The 18113-nt window shown below is 40.1% G+C and overlaps 1 protein-coding gene across 1 annotated transcript in view; it reads left to right on the top strand.

Moving 5' to 3' along the window:
- Positions 1-15906, top strand: part of LOC121693960 (zinc finger and SCAN domain-containing protein 2-like) — a 30225-nt gene extending 14319 nt beyond the window's left edge. Inside the window, exons 3-5 of the mRNA XM_042073851.1 lie at positions 8727-9008; positions 9366-9491; positions 14858-15906. Of these exons, the coding sequence (XP_041929785.1) occupies positions 8727-9008; positions 9366-9491; positions 14858-15540 (1091 nt within the window). The 3' untranslated portion in view covers positions 15541-15906. The remainder of the gene's footprint in view (positions 1-8726; positions 9009-9365; positions 9492-14857) is intronic.
- Positions 15907-18113: the final 2207 nt, after the last annotated feature.

Consider the following 18113-nt stretch of genomic DNA (forward strand, 5'->3'; position numbering starts at 1 on the left):
GGCTTAAGGCTTGACTACACGGTGGTAACGAAAATTGAAATCGAAATTTGCTGTCTACATTATTGTCAGTGTTGGGGTAACGCAACTACGCAAATCAAAACAGTGTCTTGTGTGATAATTGAGCCAGTAGAGAAATAACTGTTCAGAATTAATCTGTAGCCTTGGGTAGACTTCTGCAGAAAACAATGTCGTTGCCGATTTAAAACTCTTGCGACGTTTTTAACAGGCTACGCAATAGAGGCTTAGACAACTATGACCCACGTTTTGGTTTCGTAAATTAATTTGCCCTACTTCTTGACTGCAATGTAGTCAATTGACTGCTTGACATGACATTTTTATTTTTCTATACAATAAACAAATACATCTGCTTTATGCCGCAGAATTATATTCGGCTAACTTCTGCAGACGCGCAAAAAAACGCTGCCAGGCCATCCTTAAACATATTTTCGTTTGCCGTAACCCGACCGACCCTGTCAATTTAGAACCGACCCAAATTTTTATTTTTTTTCCCCTTTTAGTCCGACCGACTTGCCGGTTGTAAACTTGCGACTACCGATTTTTAATTTTTTTTTTACTCTAAACAACCATTACAAATAAAATACTATTTATTTTAGTAGGCCTAAGTATTGTGAATATAAATTGCCTACATACAAACGTAGGCTCTCTTAAATAAAACCCTGTGGCGTCATCTCTACACCATTGGTTTACGCATGTCACACTATGGCCTATAAGCTTCGTTTCATTCACACAAACATCTCGACAACGCTTATTACTTTGCACGAAGCTATGGAAGAACTGTGCCCAGATCTTTCCCCATTCTTTCTCCCCTCTAGTCTAACGGTGACCGTGTTGAAGAATTGGAATTGGTTGTGGTCTATTCAGCATTTCTCAAAATATGGGCTTAACCCAGATTCGAACTCTTGGACAGGGGACTGATAACTGCTGCGTGCATAACTGGAGGTACACCTGTTATCTGAGCAGTCTGTATTTCCTTATTTTGCGAATGCGAGGACGATATGAGTCTGTTGCATTTCGTTAGATGTCCGAGTCACGCATAATGTTTGAAAACCACTGGCTCGTAATCACAATAATTTAACACACGACAGTTGGATAGTTCATCATGTTCCCATGCCTACATTTTGGTGAGTAGCATAGAGATCGTTAAAACAATAAAGTATGGCTCTCCGTTTGGGACATCGAAAACGTATATTTTTAATAGGGTAGACTACCGTCGGAGATGCTGACTTGTAAAGGCCTCGGGATAACACGTTATCTCCACTATCATCAGTCAATGCCTCCTTGATCAAAGTGGGGAATGAAAGAAAAAGTTTGAGAACCACTGGCTTAACAAGTTACCTGCAGTCCAGAACACACAAAATATTGCAACAGAAAGTTGCCTTTATAATCAACTACTATTTGTTCCAACAGCATTCAAACAAAGCCTTTATAAAAGTGAAAAAAAAATATTCCATAAGAAGTAAAATAAAATAGTGTTACTGTAGTAACTGTATCCCAAGCTTCAGCTCCCCACGTCTGTGACAGAGGCAGACGTGATACCGCTAAATTCTCAGCTTACCCCACACTGAACGCGTAAGACCGCTAGCTAGGCCCATCACTGTGGGGTGCGGTAGCCTACTCTGGGATTTAAGTCAAGCAATATAACCATACAAATGTTTCAAAATGAGTAATTTTGGCTTTGTCTGAACTGGCCATTGTAGGCTACGTAAAAAATAAACAAGTAGGCCTATCCCCTATCCAATGATATCGGCAAATGTTTGTTTTCCAAAGTAAGAATTTCACTTCACCATGCACCTTCGACAATGAATAGCTCATTACACTTATGTTACTGTTAAACGTAGGCCTAACTGGTATCATTACAAACATTATTCTGTGTCCTAAAAACTGGCATTTTATGGCATTGTGTCATGTAAGGTCGTTGCAAAATCTAGAGAAATGTGAGGTGGTCAGCGGGGGACAATTGAGACACACATTGGATTGTGTTATTACTTGAACATTCCACACTATCCACAGCTGTGGTATCGGGGGCAGGAGGATTACTGTTAGCGCAGGCTTTATATAAAATTCTTCAACAGAAGGCCTGCCTCGAATGCAGGCTTGCACAAAATAAAGGCCTGTGGTTTGCGCAGCCTACAGTAAGTAGGTTAAATAACAGACCCGCCACGATGTGCGGTATGATGATTTTTTACGAGCAAGATTTCTTGCCATCTAAGGCACGAGCGCATCTGTGAGGCCAAGCCTCACCAAGTAGCCCGTTTTGTTTACAACTAACATTATATTTAATTAAACTGCTTATAGGCTATGCCGAAATAGTTTTCAACATTTTGAACATTAGTGTCGGGTGAATTGAAATGTTCTCAAAGCAGCCTTATGGCTGAAAGCTGCTTGGGATCCCCCCGTCAAGCAATATAACCATACAAACGCGCGGTCTGCACTCATTTTTTCAAAAGGAGTAATTTCGGCTTTGTCGGAACTGAAGAGCTGTGGACGGTACGGCAGGGCATGCCCAATTGAAAATAAATTAACGCAACGCAACACAACACAGACCCCGCTTCTCTCACGTCAGTCACTGAAATGAACGACACACAGAACCCGCTTCTCTCGCGGCAGTCACTGACAGTAGCCTAGAATAAATGCATGGGGAAAAACACTTCCCCATGACAGACATCGTAAAACACTGAAAGTTAATATTTTGTCACTAGCAACATACATCTGTCCTTTGTCAAATGTGTTACGTTCCAAGTAGCCTAGTGCATAATTCAGCTTCAGTTGAACAAATACATTTGCTTATTTCACAGAAAAATATAAATAGCCAGTTTAGGGTCTACAGTGCAGAGTTGGTAAGTTATGGTAGGCCAACTTGGAGTGAACATACAAACAGGGGAAATTCTTTCTCTAGTAGCTGAGTAGCCTGATGGTAGGCAGGTGCGCTCGTAGACATACGGCCGAACATGCAAGCGCCAATGAATCGTGCTCTCACGACAATCACGCCGTTAAACTTAAATAGGTTAACATCACTCGAAGTTCACCTTCAAGCAAGGAAAAGGATGATTTGAAGTAGGGTTGTGCCGATGGTCCATCGTGATGACCATCATTATGGAAAGCAACCATCGTGATGCCACGCCCCCACATGCCAGTCACTAATTCCTGCTGTAACAGGCTAAAACATAAGAAATCCTTTCCCTGAAAATGAAATTGAGCCTACTTTAAAGGCTGTCAGCCAAACAGTTATCACGTATTAGTCTACCGTCTTGTAAAATAAAAGACTTATTAGTCTACCCTCTTATTCAAATAATTCCTGACTGTGACGTGAATGTGTAGCCTAATTGTCCTTTAGTAGCCTACATGTCTCGCAGGCCTATAGCCAGAGGTGGAAAAAGTACGAAAATATTGTACTCAAGTAAAAGTACCAATACCTTGATGAAACATTACTCAAGTACAAGTTAAAATACCGATCTGAAAATGTACTTAAGTAAAAAGTAGTTCATTTAAAATGTACTTTAAGTAAAAGTTACTTAGTTACTTTTTTTTTTTTTTGGGGGGGGGGGGGAGTCCAGAACCACCAGTTTTACCAGAGACTTTCTAATGAGGAGATACAGCACTCAAAAAATCCTCCATAGTAATGCATGGGGTTAGTCAGTTGTCTACACATATCACAACCCTTCCGCGGCAAAACGTTGACATGTGAATACATTGAGCCAATCATGTGGTGTGTTGTAAAATACATTGAGCCAATCATGTGGTGTGCTGTGAAGACATCGTGCCAATCATCTGTTGTGATCTCGCTGCTGGAGCAAGATTGGTGTCGTGAAGCCTTACGCACACGCATTTCTGCCGAAATAGATGCACGATAAGTGCCCAAAAAGTGTTGCAATATGGCTGCCGAGTGGAGGTACTTGCCTGAAAAGGACTTTGGTCCTAGCTCGAGTTGCTGCAGCCAGCAGCTAAGGCAGCCATGTTCATGCTCCCAGTGTGTAGCGCTGTAGCTGCAGCAACTCGAGCTAGGTAAAACCGATTGTTTCAGTTTTGTTCATACCGACAGCACTCGGTGACGTTGAGAAATGGAGATCTATGTGAAAAATCACTGGAGTTCTCCTTTAAGTTTGAGCAGTAGTTGATTTTCAAAGTTAGTTGCACTCATCCTTGCGTCGCTTTGCAGTGAACAGTAATCCAACTGAAAAGCCCCTCACAGGCAGCTGAGGCAGGGAGGCCAATGTTGAGTTGTTTTTTTATATTTGGAAACGAGCAGAAGGTTCAGCAGATTAAAGGGCGTCGAACTGGGGGGGAGAGTGGGAAGTATAGGGCCCCAATGGAGGAGAGGGCCCTTGAAAAGTGGAATACGGGGGGTACAACATTTTCACCAGGCATTAGTAATAACTCAGGTAATCCACACATAAAAAATCCAAACAAATCCATAAGTAGAGTCATGTGTAATGAAGTGGAATAACACAGGTTAAAAGTATTGAACAAGCTAAGAAAAAGCACTAAGGCAAGGAAAGGGAAGGAACGAGCTGGAATCTGTAAGTAGTTAGAGAGTAGTTATCCTTTCTATCTGTGCAAATTAATATAAGCTTGGTTAGTATATTGATGGGCTATAAAAAGGTTTTTCATTACCAAGGTGTCACACAAGAAACATTTCATGATGGATAAAAGCAAAAAGCTCTCCCAAAACCTTTGCAACCTTATTGTAGCAAAACATATCAATGAAACTGGTTACAGATGCATTTCAAAACTTCAGAATCTTCAGTAAGCAGCATGGGAGCCATTATCTGCAAGTGGAAGAAACATCACTGCCATGCAGGATCTCCTCGCAATATTTCTGACCAGGGAGTCAGAAGGATAGTCAATTCCAAAAGCCAAGGACCACTCGGAGTAAGCTCCAGAAAGACTTGAAGGCAGCCAATTCAATTAAATTCAATTAAACAGTTCTGGAAGTAACTAAAGATCAGGATTCACAAGAGGGACCCCTGGAATCTGTTTAGAACAATGGGCCAAAATCACACCTGATACTGTGACTAATACGTTTTGTCATACAGGAAATGTCTTGAAGCTGTCTTTACAAACAAAGGCTTTTCCACAAAGTATTGAAGAAATTTCAGTAGGCACGTTCAGTACTTTTTTTCCTGTGTCATTCCACTTTAATACACATAACTCTTATGTTTGGATTTTTTATACGTGTGTTAATATAATGTGTGGTGAAAATTTCGAATAGACTCACTGGAAATTTAAGCTAATTACTGAAAAAAAAAAAAATATATATATATATATATATATGTCCACCATATATTTATTTTACCTGAATATTTTAACTTCCAAATTAAATGTCAAAATGAATGTCAGACGAAATTTAAAGTTTGACTGACTGGATTTTGTATACAAAACATAGTGAAAACTGTTTAAGGTCACTCTCCCTTGCTAAAGAGCTAAATGGTTTAGTCCGCCTGCACGATTCATAAGGTAGTCTATCTTTTGTTTATTTAGTTGAGCATCTCTAGTAGTGGACCGCTAATTGTTGTGCTGCTGGTGCAATGTTTTCTCCAAGAAAGCCAAGTCAGGTTACTAAAAAGAGAGACATCAAAATGAGGGGAAACAACTGCTAAAAAACTTCTTTCCAAAGAAAGGTGAGCACAAACATCAAAACACGAAATCCCATGGTGTTTGCTTGAATATCACAGCTATCATTAGTGCTAAAACGAACTGAGACAACCCATTGAAATAGCGGAAAATACACTTTCATAGGTTAGGCTACACATGTAATCTGATGCATCTCGTGATCCAGCTCCATCTCCATCACTTTCAGAAAGACTGCATGGCGCCAGCTTGATTCATGTCCTGTTGTAGGCTACATGCTGATCATTATCACTAGGCTAGTGGTTTAGGGCGCGATTTCTTTTCTCTCCCTTTCTGTTTTCGTTAGTCTTAACTTTTTTTTTTTACTCAAGTAACGGATGGGATTTTTTATGTAGCGAAGTACAATACTTCACTCAAAATGTAATCAAGTAAAATTTAAAATGCCGATTTTATAAACTACTTAAAAAATACAAAATACACAGAAAAACTACTCAATACAGTAACGTGAGTAAATGTATTTCGTTACTTTCCACCTCTGCCTATAGCCTACATTGGACGTAATATGTAGCCTAATGTTTTAGCAGAAAGTATAGATTTATTATTGTTAGGCTACGACTAGGACATTCTAGCGCTCAAATATTTTTGCGAGGCTACAGCGAGTGCCAAATGCGTCCTTCTCTGTGTTAAAATAAACAATTTCTGTCGTTAATTATAGGATCAGAAGGTAGCCTATCCGTCTTTCACTGTAAGGCTTGTATTTCATGCATTTAGCAAAAGTCCCAGACAGCAGCGGAGTGGTAATCGGGATTCGTTATTTGTAAAAGTGTTTTTACTTCGCCCTCCTATATATAGCCTGGACTGCGCGATCGCAGCCCTTTACTTTCACTTCCCGCCGCCCTCATATCAGCATAGACGGCCTGATAACGTGGGATGCTGCATAGTACTAAGATTTTAAATGAGTGACCACGATAGTAGTCTTAAGTAGCTTTTTTGCTGGGTCCAGCGAAGGCTGGCAATGTGTAATATTCCGCTGGTTGGTGCACACGCAAGTGTTCAGATTGATTGTCTATCCGTCTTTCACAACAATTTTCTTGAATTAGATCTTCCACACAACTTCGGTAGCCTGGTCAGTATGTCTCTCTTAGCTGTCCACTTTCATCAGGCTGTATAGCCTATATAATATATTTTAAATTTTTTTATGTAGAACATTATAAATGTATTTCTGTACAGACATACCTATAGGCTGATTACTACACTAACCCCCCCCCCCCCCCCCCCCCGGGCGACATCGCCCAACCCTAATTTGAAGACATCTGTTTCGTTGGAAGGGCAAGGGGGTAGCAACAGGGCAACACAGAGACAGGCCCGATGGCAGGGCTAATGTGAGTATTAAAATATGGGATATTCTATGGGAAAATATTAAAACGGCAAGACAGCGGGGGAAAGTTAAAATACGTGATAAACACAAAAAGTTGGCATTTGTTGTTTCGGTCCCCGTGCACAGGGATTATTTGTCATATTATTAACCACATGACTATTAGTGAAATTGTGCAAACCGGTGCAACACATTTGAAAAGGAAGGACTGGTAGCATGCAAGCTCACGGGAAAGATTGATTTAAGAACGTTATCACAGTGTGTGGCTGTGGCGCAAAGCAGCACGGGCGGAAGACAGCGACAATTGGCAGGGGAGGGTCATGTCTTTTTTGACAATTCTGTCGGAGGGTCATTGAACATTTTCTAGCAGGCAAGGGAGGGTCATGCAACTTTTGACTGAAGCACTCAAAATTCCTCCGGTGGCTTCAATAAATAACGAACTGTCCCTAGATTGCTGCTGGGCTATATGTCTTGGTTCATGTCTGTTAACAACTCATTGCCGTCTAACGCGTAGCTCGCGGTTGCATCCATTACAAACAAACATACTACTGAATAAGCACGAAGTCAAACCTTTAAATGAAAACCTCTTTAATAATCTAAAACAAAAATCGCTAATGAAGTAAACTTCAAAAATCGTTTATCGCCTGTAACTCTGTGATTAGACATAAATGATGTCTGTCTATCATCGTTGCACTCGGAGAAAACCAGAATGTTTAATTTGTTCTGCGTTTCTTCTACGGCTGCAAACGGGATTCACTCGCAGTTAACCAAATATTTCTTTATTAGGGCAGGCATATTTCTGGCTATTAAATTATTTCTAAACCAGTCTGCTAAAGTCTGTAGTGAAGTCTGTGTAGGGGTTTCCAGGCTCCATTTCTTTTTACGAGACACCCTGCTCACTTGAGACATCTGCCGGTTGTTTGGGTTGTTGCAGCGTCGTTGAAGCGTCACTGGAAAAATACAAATTAAAGTCGCGTGATCCCACGCGCTGGCCAAGTCGAACCACTGCCCACTGTACACTTGGTAATTTTTTTTAATTAACACACACACACACACACACACACAAGAACAGTCAGCCTCAGCCAGTAGCACAACCAGATATGTACAGCCAGCTTCAAAATCAAGCAGCCCAGACCCTAAAATTGGGCATTTATAGCTGTGAAGGTAATTTCACACACAATTATTTTCTTTCGCCAAAATATATTTGGATAACTTCTGGAGACATCCAAAATGGGGTGGGTGTTAAAATTAGTAGAAAAAAAATATTGCATAAAACAGTTTTAAGATGTTTGTTTTTTGCCGTGGTAGTCTTAATTTTTCCATTTAGATGTCTTGAAAAGGTCTTAAAAGTCTTTAAATGTGCAGATACCCTGAATGCGGGGTACATAAGTATACACCCCCCTATTTTAAATGTCCATAGAGGCAGTTACGTATTTCATGGATCCAGGATACTATGCATTCTGATAAAGTTCCCTTGGCCTTTGGAATTTAAATAGCCCCACATCGTCACATACCCTTCACCATACCTAGAGATTGGCATGGTTTTATTTCAGTTAGCCTATTAGCTGGTTTGATTTGGATTGAGAGATGATCTTATGGAAAGTACCCATGCCAATCTCTAGCACCACAGCAACAGCAAGATGACTCTTACCTTTCCATGGTACCAGAAATGGCTTTCCATCACGTTTCCAAGGTACCAGAAATGGCTTTCCAACACATTTCCATGTTTGAACTAAAACATATTCTTTGTTTTTATTCTCAGGAAAGAAGAGGTTCTTCTGCTGCGAGTGTGGCGGCACTTTCTCTGAGCGTGGCGGTCTCAAAAAACACCAGCTCACCCACACAGGAGATAAGCCAAATCACTGTGCTCAGTGTGGTGCGAGCTTCGCACAAAAGGGAGCTCTCAGGCGTCATGAGCGCATTCACACAGGAGAGAAGCCTCACAAGTGCACGCAGTGTGGGAAAGAGTTTGCCCGTGCAAGCAATCTCAAAGTCCACGAGCGAACTCACACAGGAGGGAAGCTGGGGCGCTCCTATAGCGGCGGTACATAGTTAATTTAGATACACTTATGGCGTGGGTGTGGGCGTTTCTTTAGGAATCCGCCGTCTTGATTTGTAAAGAAATGAATATTAAGTGACACATACATGTAAGAGGGTGGAAATAGGGGACTGGCAGTAATAGTGTATTGGTCAAATATGCACTAGTAATCAAACAGCAGACGCTTACATTGTAAACATGTAAAACATATATTAAGTGTAGAGTCCTGCAGGAATCCAAAATGAAACATAGCAGCTGAATCTGAGAAGTTGATCAAAAAACAACTTTTGTAAACAAACATTGTAAACATGTAGTGCAGTGTTACACCACTCGTGACCTGTGAATGCTCAATTAATCGTACAGGAAAGATGTCGCACCACCGTCCTCAATGTGGCAAGAGTTTTACTGAAGAGGGGAACGTTTCCAAGGCCAAGTTGAAGACGGCAAAAGTGGTTCTAAAGGACTGCCTGGCAACTAGAGGACAACGAGGTGAGGACACTACATTTATAAAATTATGTATAACAATTATTTATTAAAATAGCTGTTGCAATGTGCAATTTTAACAAACACCATACAAACTACACAACACTACAAATATTTGTGTTAAAAAGTGCTAAACGTCATAACTGAAACAAGAACAGTGAATATATGTGTGCAATTTTAACAAACACTATACAAACTATACAACACTGAAGTGCAAAAGAAAGTGCAAAACATTTCAAAATGTGCAAAGGTAATCAGTCACTGCTTATGGCAGAGCTGACGTCTAGCATCGCTACAGGCATCCTCATTGGTTTTAAAAAGAACAATTCAAGGGCCCTTTGGTAATTGCACTGTTTTACAAGTGCAGAACATTTATGCTTATTTTCATGCAGGCTGTCAGACTGTTGCTCTGCAGCCTGTTCCGCAAGTCTGTCTTGATCTATACACGGAGAGTGAATGAAGTTTAGGTTATCCCACTATCCAGTATTCTCCTGTCTTGATCTACACACGGAGAGTGAATGAAGTTTAGATTATACCACTATCCAGTATTCTCCTGTCTTGATCTACACACGGAGAGTGAATGAAGTTTAGGTTATCCCACTATCCAGTATTCTCCTGTCTTGATCTACACACGGAGAGTGAATGAAGTTTAGATTATCCCACTATCCAGTATTCTCCTACACTCCTCCGCCCGAGTTGCTCAACGCGAGAATGTGACTCAATTCCTCAGCTATAGCATTCCAGTTTGTTTTCACTACACGACGAGTCGGAAAGAACATGTCAATGCAAAATCAGGGCTTAAAATTCAGTTTTCAAAATGGGGGGGGAATTCCCCCCTTAGGTTTTCATATAGGGGGGGATTTACACAATTGGGGGTGGGGGGTTGGGCGGTGATTCTGATACCAAGTCAAAAATTGCGATTTCGATACTTTTATTGTTAGCGACATAGCCTCTTTAGCAAACCAGCACGAAAACAAAGCTTTACATTGTATTGCACACACAACAAGATCGCGCAATGTATAAATTGGTGACCGGATTAAAACAGTAATGCAGTAAAGTGTGTAAGAACATTTAAAATCGACATTAAATCGACCAACGTAGTACGCAATTAAGCAATTATGGGCGCAGCCATCTTTTTCAACTCTTAATAATGCCATTATTAGACTATTGATCATAATTTTAACACAATCTAATCTACAGTGTTTTTGTATAAATACATGTTTCTGTCTTGAAATATTTTATAATATATGCATGCTCATACCTGTGTAATATACGCATGTGCTTACCTGTGTAATCTGACAAAAGATAGCTACATGACTCAGCACAGCTGCAAATATATATATTGTTTTTCCAAATTGCAGCGTCCACTGTAAGGATGAGTAATAATTTGACTGATGGCATTTCATTGCGCTAGGCCACAGATTTGCCTGCTATCAATTAGTCTGTCTGAAAAAAAAAAACTGATAAAAAAAAAATAGCGCAGATTAATCGATTCCATGACCTTTGACCCCGAGACGTTCTAGTCAGTAACCATTAGACTGTACAATGAAGGAGAGAGAAGAAAATGTGCTGCCTAGATCATTGATTGGAACATTTACTTTTAAAAAACAGCCTGATGGTGTCGATAATGTCAGGGCTGGTGAGGCCAGGTGAGATACTGTGGAACCAAAAGCAGACTCAGGAAGCAGAGAGTAAATCAAGTGGGTTTTAATGACAAAACACAGGAATAGGCAGCCAGGCAGAGGGACTTGGCAAACAGTGCACAGTCAAAAAATCCAAATACGGCAGAGGTACAGGCAAGGTTTAGTCAAAAGTTCGGTACACGAGTAGGCCAAGAAAAACACAGGCAGATGAATCAAAAGGGCTAGACAAGACTCACGTGGCTGAACAGGCATAGGTTGGCAACAAAAGAATACAAGGTCCAAGCGAAGGTTTCCAAAAAGGTTTAGCCGAATTAACAAAAAAACAGTAATCCAAAAGAGCATGAGCATACGCGAGAATCCACGTGTGAAAGACGTGAGTGTTCCTCCTGGCACTGCTTAAATGCTATGGCTGACGAGGAGAGTGGCAACAGGTGTGACAGCGCAAGCCCTGATGATTGGGCAGCTCCCCTGTCAGTCAACCATGAGCCAGGACAGATCACAGACCTGGAATGGAGTCCAGGAACAGCAGAGGCATGACAGATCACAGACTAAGTGGGGATTCTGGGCCGGACTGTGACAGATAAAAATAAAGTGTTGATTAAAATAAAGTCCTCTACAATGTCTGCAGCAGGGAATTTGCATATCACCGGAGTTCGCACATCAATGCAAAGAAATAGTGTTGACATTGAGGGGAGTGAAATGCCTTTTATGTGAAAAAAAAACTTCTTCCCGAAGCACTTTTCAATTTATTTCCTCAGCATATTAGGTCATATCATAGATTATTATGGCCATTATTTGAACAGTGAAAATAATAATACAAGTTTTTGAACTTTAATGTCACTAATGCTGATTATTCAATGATTCATTTGAATTTCAATATTTGAGATACTTTCACAGCTAAGTTATATATGCGATTAATTTAGATGAATTAAACACAGAGTATGTAATTAATTCGATTACATTTTTTAATCGATTGACAGCCCTAAAATGAATTATTGAAGACTTCAAGACTCACCAGTTCCATTACACAAAGGCAAAGACAACTCAATATTCTTGTTCATTTTCCAAATCACAGTGAGTGCAGCCTGTATGTTAAAGTACCCTGGCTCTCACAGTTTATAAAAGTAGTGAGAACCAGATAAATCCTCAATCTCCTCTAACCTCGTCTTTGTTTCCTTCATAAATGTCCTTTTATACGTTTCTTATGTTTAAAAGGAGATATCGATCATCATCAACGATGACGAGCCAGCTGGGACCTGCCACTCATTTTCATTGCCGCGCTGTTTTCCGAAGCTTTGGCCCCGAGTGCCAGCAATCTAGATCATTGTTGACGATTTTTGTAGAGCCACAGCATATTCTCTGTTATAGCTATGGACACATACTATGGCTCTCAGTGGGAACAAACCGTTTATGCCTCTGTTCCTCAGAAAACCCAAGCTAAACAGTCGCTAGTTTTCATCATCATTTTGTTGTTGTTTTTTTCGAGAAATGGAGATATAGGGTCTTTTATGAAATATGTGCTGTTTGAGCCTGACACTTACATTTCTGAGTCAAAGGACTTGTGTAAGATGAATATAGTTTTTCTGTTCACAAAACCACCATTGGGAGAGAGGCTCGGCACGGCCCGTGGTGGGGATGGAACTCCTCAGCACGGTGGTCAGTCACTCTTTCTAATGTTTTTGACCTGGCGTGGTCTCCCCTGATTGTGTGGTGATCCTGGTGTCCCCTGATTGTCGTGGTAAATGCGTTAATTGCTTAATACTTTGTAACGCCTTATGTATTTCAAAATGAATTGCGGTGATGAACGCAATCCACTTAGTCGGGTGACAAAATAAGAGAATCTTGGCCGTGATCGATGTGATTTTTTTAAATTTAGTTTCTCATGCAGACCGGACGGATAGCTCTTGGTGCAATTGCATGTCTCTCTATCATCCAGCCGTTGTGAAAGTGAAAGCGTCTCTGGGGTGACTGGTCCACGATCAGGAAATTTAGTTTTTGACTCAGGACATGTCATTACAAGTAAAAGAGGCAGAGTCGAGTCAAGTCTCGAGTGAATAGTATTCAAGTCCAAGTCGAGTCGCAAGTCATGCCAAATTGTATCAAGTCGAGTCTGAAGTCATTTGGACTCATGTCATGATTTTAATCATGTGACTCGAGTCCACATGCCTGTTTCATAGTTTTGTGTAAGATTTAGGCTGCAATTTTGAATTAGAATGTTTGGCGAATGATAGATAGCGCAGTGACATTCAACCAGCAGATGCCGCTGTTCGGACGCATCACACGATTCGGAGGCATATCACATAGGCCTAGCCTCCCCGTAAATCCTCAAGTTATGGCCAGAATAACAATTGCCTACCAGTAGCCTATGGCTGTCAGTCCACGAGCACACTAAAGACATTGTTTCAATTTAACTCAATGAAATTAAAGAGCTCTTCTTAATATTTTATGTTGTTGGTTGGTTTAATATTGTCGCCAATGAAAAGTTGTTGCCTTAGGGTCTCAACACGTCGCTCTCAAGCTACCAGTCTCTTGCCGCCCCCTTCTGAGCTTGCCTTAGGCTACTACATTTAAACACAATTGACCTGTCGCTAAGCCCCCTTCTGAGCTTGCCTTAGGCTACTACATTTAAACACAATTGACCTGTCGCTAAGCCCCACCCCCCCTTGGTACCATGTGAAAACTCAGACAAACAAACCAAACTTGATTAGAAATACATTGTGGACAATGGCAGCTGACAGTATATGGGTCATTCCACGTCAATTCAACCAGGGCCCATGCAAACTTTGAGCCTCCTACATGGTTTAGTTCTTGTGCTATGGGCTTGTGAACTTTGACAAAAAAAAGAGGCTGAACAAACTGTAAAACTGGCTGTATCTTGGAAAGTATTGATCTTACATAAAAGTCATTTTACAGTGTCTCCTGGATAACATAGGTACACTTGGTAATTTTTTAATTAACACACACACACACACACACACACACACACACACACACACAAGAACAGTCAGCCAGTAGCACAACCAGATATGTACAGCCAGCTTCAAAATCAAGCAGCCCAGACCCTAAAATTGGGCATTTATAGCTGTGAAGGTAATTTCACACACAATTATTTTCTTTCGCCAAAATATATTTGGATAACTTCTGGAGACATCCAAAATGGGGTGGGTGTTAAAATTAGTAGAAAAAAAATATTGCATAAAACAGTTTTAAGATGTTTGTTTTTTGCCGTGGTAGTCTTAATTTTTCCATTTAGATGTCTTGAAAAGGTCTTAAAAGTCTTTAAATGTGCAGATACCCTGAATGCGGGGTACATAAGTATACACCCCCCTATTTTAAATGTCCATAGAGGCAGTTACGTATTTCATGGATCCAGGATACTATGCATTCTGATAAAGTTCCCTTGGCCTTTGGAATTTAAATAGCCCCACATCGTCACATACCCTTCACCATACCTAGAGATTGGCATGGTTTTATTTCAGTTAGCCTAATAGCTGGTTTGATTTGGATGCTGTCACTTCAGTTAGCCTAATAGCTGGTTTGATTTGGATTGAGAGATGATCTTATGGAAAGTACCCATGCCAATCTCTAGCACCACAGCAACAGCAAGATGACTCTTACCTTTCCATGGTACCAGAAATGGCTTTCCATCACGTTTCCAAGGTACCAGAAATGGCTTTCCAACACGTTTCCATGTTTGAACTAAAACATATTCTTTGTTTTTATTCTCAGGAAAGAAGAGGTTCTTCTGCTGCGAGTGTGGCGGCACTTTCTCTGAGCGTGGCGGTCTCAAAAAACACCAGCTCACCCACACAGGAGAGAAGCCAAATCACTGTGCTCAGTGTGGTGCGAGCTTCGCACAAATAGGAGCTCTCAGGCGTCATGAGCGCATTCACACAGGAGAGAAGCCTCACAAGTGCACGCAGTGTGGGAAAGAGTTTGCCCGTGCAAGCAATCTCAAAGTCCACGAGCGAACTCACACAGGAGGGAAGCTGGGGCGCTCCTATAGCGGTAGCAAGGGTCTCTCTGCTGGGGGGAAAAGTGACAAAGAAAACACTGGAGAGAGACCATACCACTGCTCTCAGTGTGGTAAGGGCATCACTACACAGCAAGGTCTGACCATACACATGCGTAAACATACAGGAGAGAAGCCATACAAATGCACACTTTGTAAGAGGAGTTTCAGGAGTAATTCAGAATTCACAAAACACCGGCGCCTTCACACAGGAGAGAAACCTTACCCCTGCACCCAGTGTGACAAGAGGTTCCGCACTGGGACAGAAGTTCAGATGCACCTGCGCGTCCACACAGGAGAGAAACCATACAGCTGCGCCGACTGTGGGAAGAACTTTTCCCAAATATCTAACCTCAGAAAACACCAGCGCACTCACACAGGGGAGAAGTCTGTCCTATGAGCCTTTTTTTCTTTTTTTGAGGCTTTTATTAATGTTACATGTCTGCTGTGAGAGTACACAATGTTATTTGCAGCATTGGTTTTGAAAAATGCGAATCTGTGGAAATAAATGTTATTTGCAGCATTGGTTTTGAAAAATGCGAATTTGGAAATAAAAATGTTATTTGCAGCATTGGTTTTGAAAAATGCGAATCTGAGGAAATAAAAATGTTATTTGCAGCACTGGTTTTGAAAAATGTGAATCTGTGGAAATAAAAATGTTATTTACAGCATTGGTTTTGAAAAATGCGAATCTGGAAATAAAAATGTTATTTGCGGCATTGGTTTTGAAAAATGCGAATCTGTGGAAATAAAAATGTTATTTGCAGCACTGGTTTTGGTTGCTTTTCTTTTGCTTAATGTTCGTCTTTGCTTACTTCAGTTTGAGTTTTGAATTAAATTTCTGAGATCTGAGATTTATGTGATTAACATGACATGTTCATATATTATGTGTATTAGAAGTGAATACTAATCTACATGTATTCCATAGAAGTGATTAACATGACATGTTCATATATTATGTGTATTAGAAGTGAATACTAATCTACATGTATTCCATAGAAGTGATTAACATGACATGTTTATATATTATGTGTATGCTCTTCTATACATTCAATATTTGCTCTCTCCATGTCACGGCTTGCTCAGGTCATGTGACCCCTTTTGTCACGAGTTTAGGGTATTCTGCCTGAGGCAGTAATATTAGGAATATCCTGACAGGGAGCATACTATGGCAAGAGAATGTTGAAGGATGTATATTGTGTATGGATGTATGAAGTGTCCCGCCGGCAGTGGGCGAGAGAGCATTTCACAGGGTGCGGGTCCCCTCTGAAGCTGTCAACAGGAGCTTCACCTGTGTGTGTTCACAGCAAGTTGGCCTACCATAACTTCCAGACTCTGCACAGTATCCCATTAACTGCATGACACTAGGCTATTTACAATTTACTGCAAAATAAACACGTTATCACAAAATCAGCCTAATGCAAAATGATATGCAGCACACCTTCTGTTTGAGCAGGAGAGGGATTGAGTCTCAGATTCAAAAATGTGTTTGGACTAGGGCTGTCAAAATAACTGATTAATTTTGATTAATTAATTTAGAAAAAATGAGTGCAGATTAATCGATTCCGTATGACCTTTGACCGAGCCGTTCTAGTCAGTAAAAATTAGACTGTAAAATAAAGGAGAGAGAAGAAAACGTGGATCATTGATTGGAACATTTACTTTTAAAAAACGGCCTGATGGCGTTGATAAAAATAAAGTGTTGAAAATAAAGTCCTCTGCAATGTCTGCAGCAAGGAATTTGCATATCACCTGAGTTCATCAACTCTATAGTCTCACATCAATGCAAAGAAATAAGTGTTGACATTGAGGGAAGTGTTAATTTATTTTCATTGTGTCCCCCGGTTATATCTGTGGCCTGAAATGCAATGTATGTAGAAAAAAAACTTCTTCCCGAAGCACTTTTGAATTTCTTTCCTCAGCATATTAGGTCATGTCATAGATTATTATGGTCATTATTTGAACAGTGAAAATAATAATAAAAGAGTTGTTGAACTTTAATGTCACTAATGCTGATTATTCAATGATTCATTTGAAAATACTTTCACAGCAAAAATTATATATGCGATTAATTTAGATTAATTAATCACAGAGTATGTAATTAATTAGATTAATTTTTTTAATCGATTGACAGCCCTAGTTTGGACACTTGACTGTCAACTTGTGGATGTATAATGTTGAAGAAACACTCATATTTATTTATGCATTCATACATTTATTCATTTATTATCTATTTATTTACTTTTGCATTTTTATGAAAATATTTTATACAGGATACTATATTTCTAAGCAACATTTGGTTGTCAGTAAGCAACACCAGCCATATATACGGCTCTGGAAGTGCAGTGCAATGGCGCCATCTGGTGGCCTTGAAATACATCAACTATTAGGCCCGACAAGAAGTACAATGCCGCCATCTGGTGGCCATGAAATAGCTTGCATCAGCTAATAGGCGCAAAGTGCAGTGCAATGGTGCCATCTGGTGGCCATGAAATAGATAGATAGATAGATACTTTATTGATCCCCAAGGGGAAATTTAAGGTCTCAGTAGCATACAGACAGACATCACACACACATTCACTAACAGCAGAAAAAAGTAATTAAAAGCATATAATATAAAAAAACACAACTAAGCAATAAAGACAGTATTAGATAAAGAATATACTAAATATACTAAAATACAAATTATACTAAATAATACTTAATCTAAATCAATTTTAAAAACAGTATCCACATAGTGGGTGATTAATCAAGAGGTGTTTGCAATGACTGAGGCAGGGACTGAGCCTGTGATTCTCTGTGCATAGTAAGGTAAGGTAAGGTGCTCTGTGTGAGTAAGTGTTATGGTGATGGTGCAAATGAGTAAGTCCAACAGTGCAAGAATAAAGTCTACAGACCAGTATAAAATAAATATGGACATATCAGAGAGTAGGCAAGGTAATACAATATATATATATATATATATATATGTAT

Source organism: Alosa sapidissima, chromosome 20 (genome assembly GCF_018492685.1).
Source record: "Alosa sapidissima isolate fAloSap1 chromosome 20, fAloSap1.pri, whole genome shotgun sequence".
Taxonomy (NCBI): domain Eukaryota; kingdom Metazoa; phylum Chordata; class Actinopteri; order Clupeiformes; family Clupeidae; genus Alosa; species Alosa sapidissima.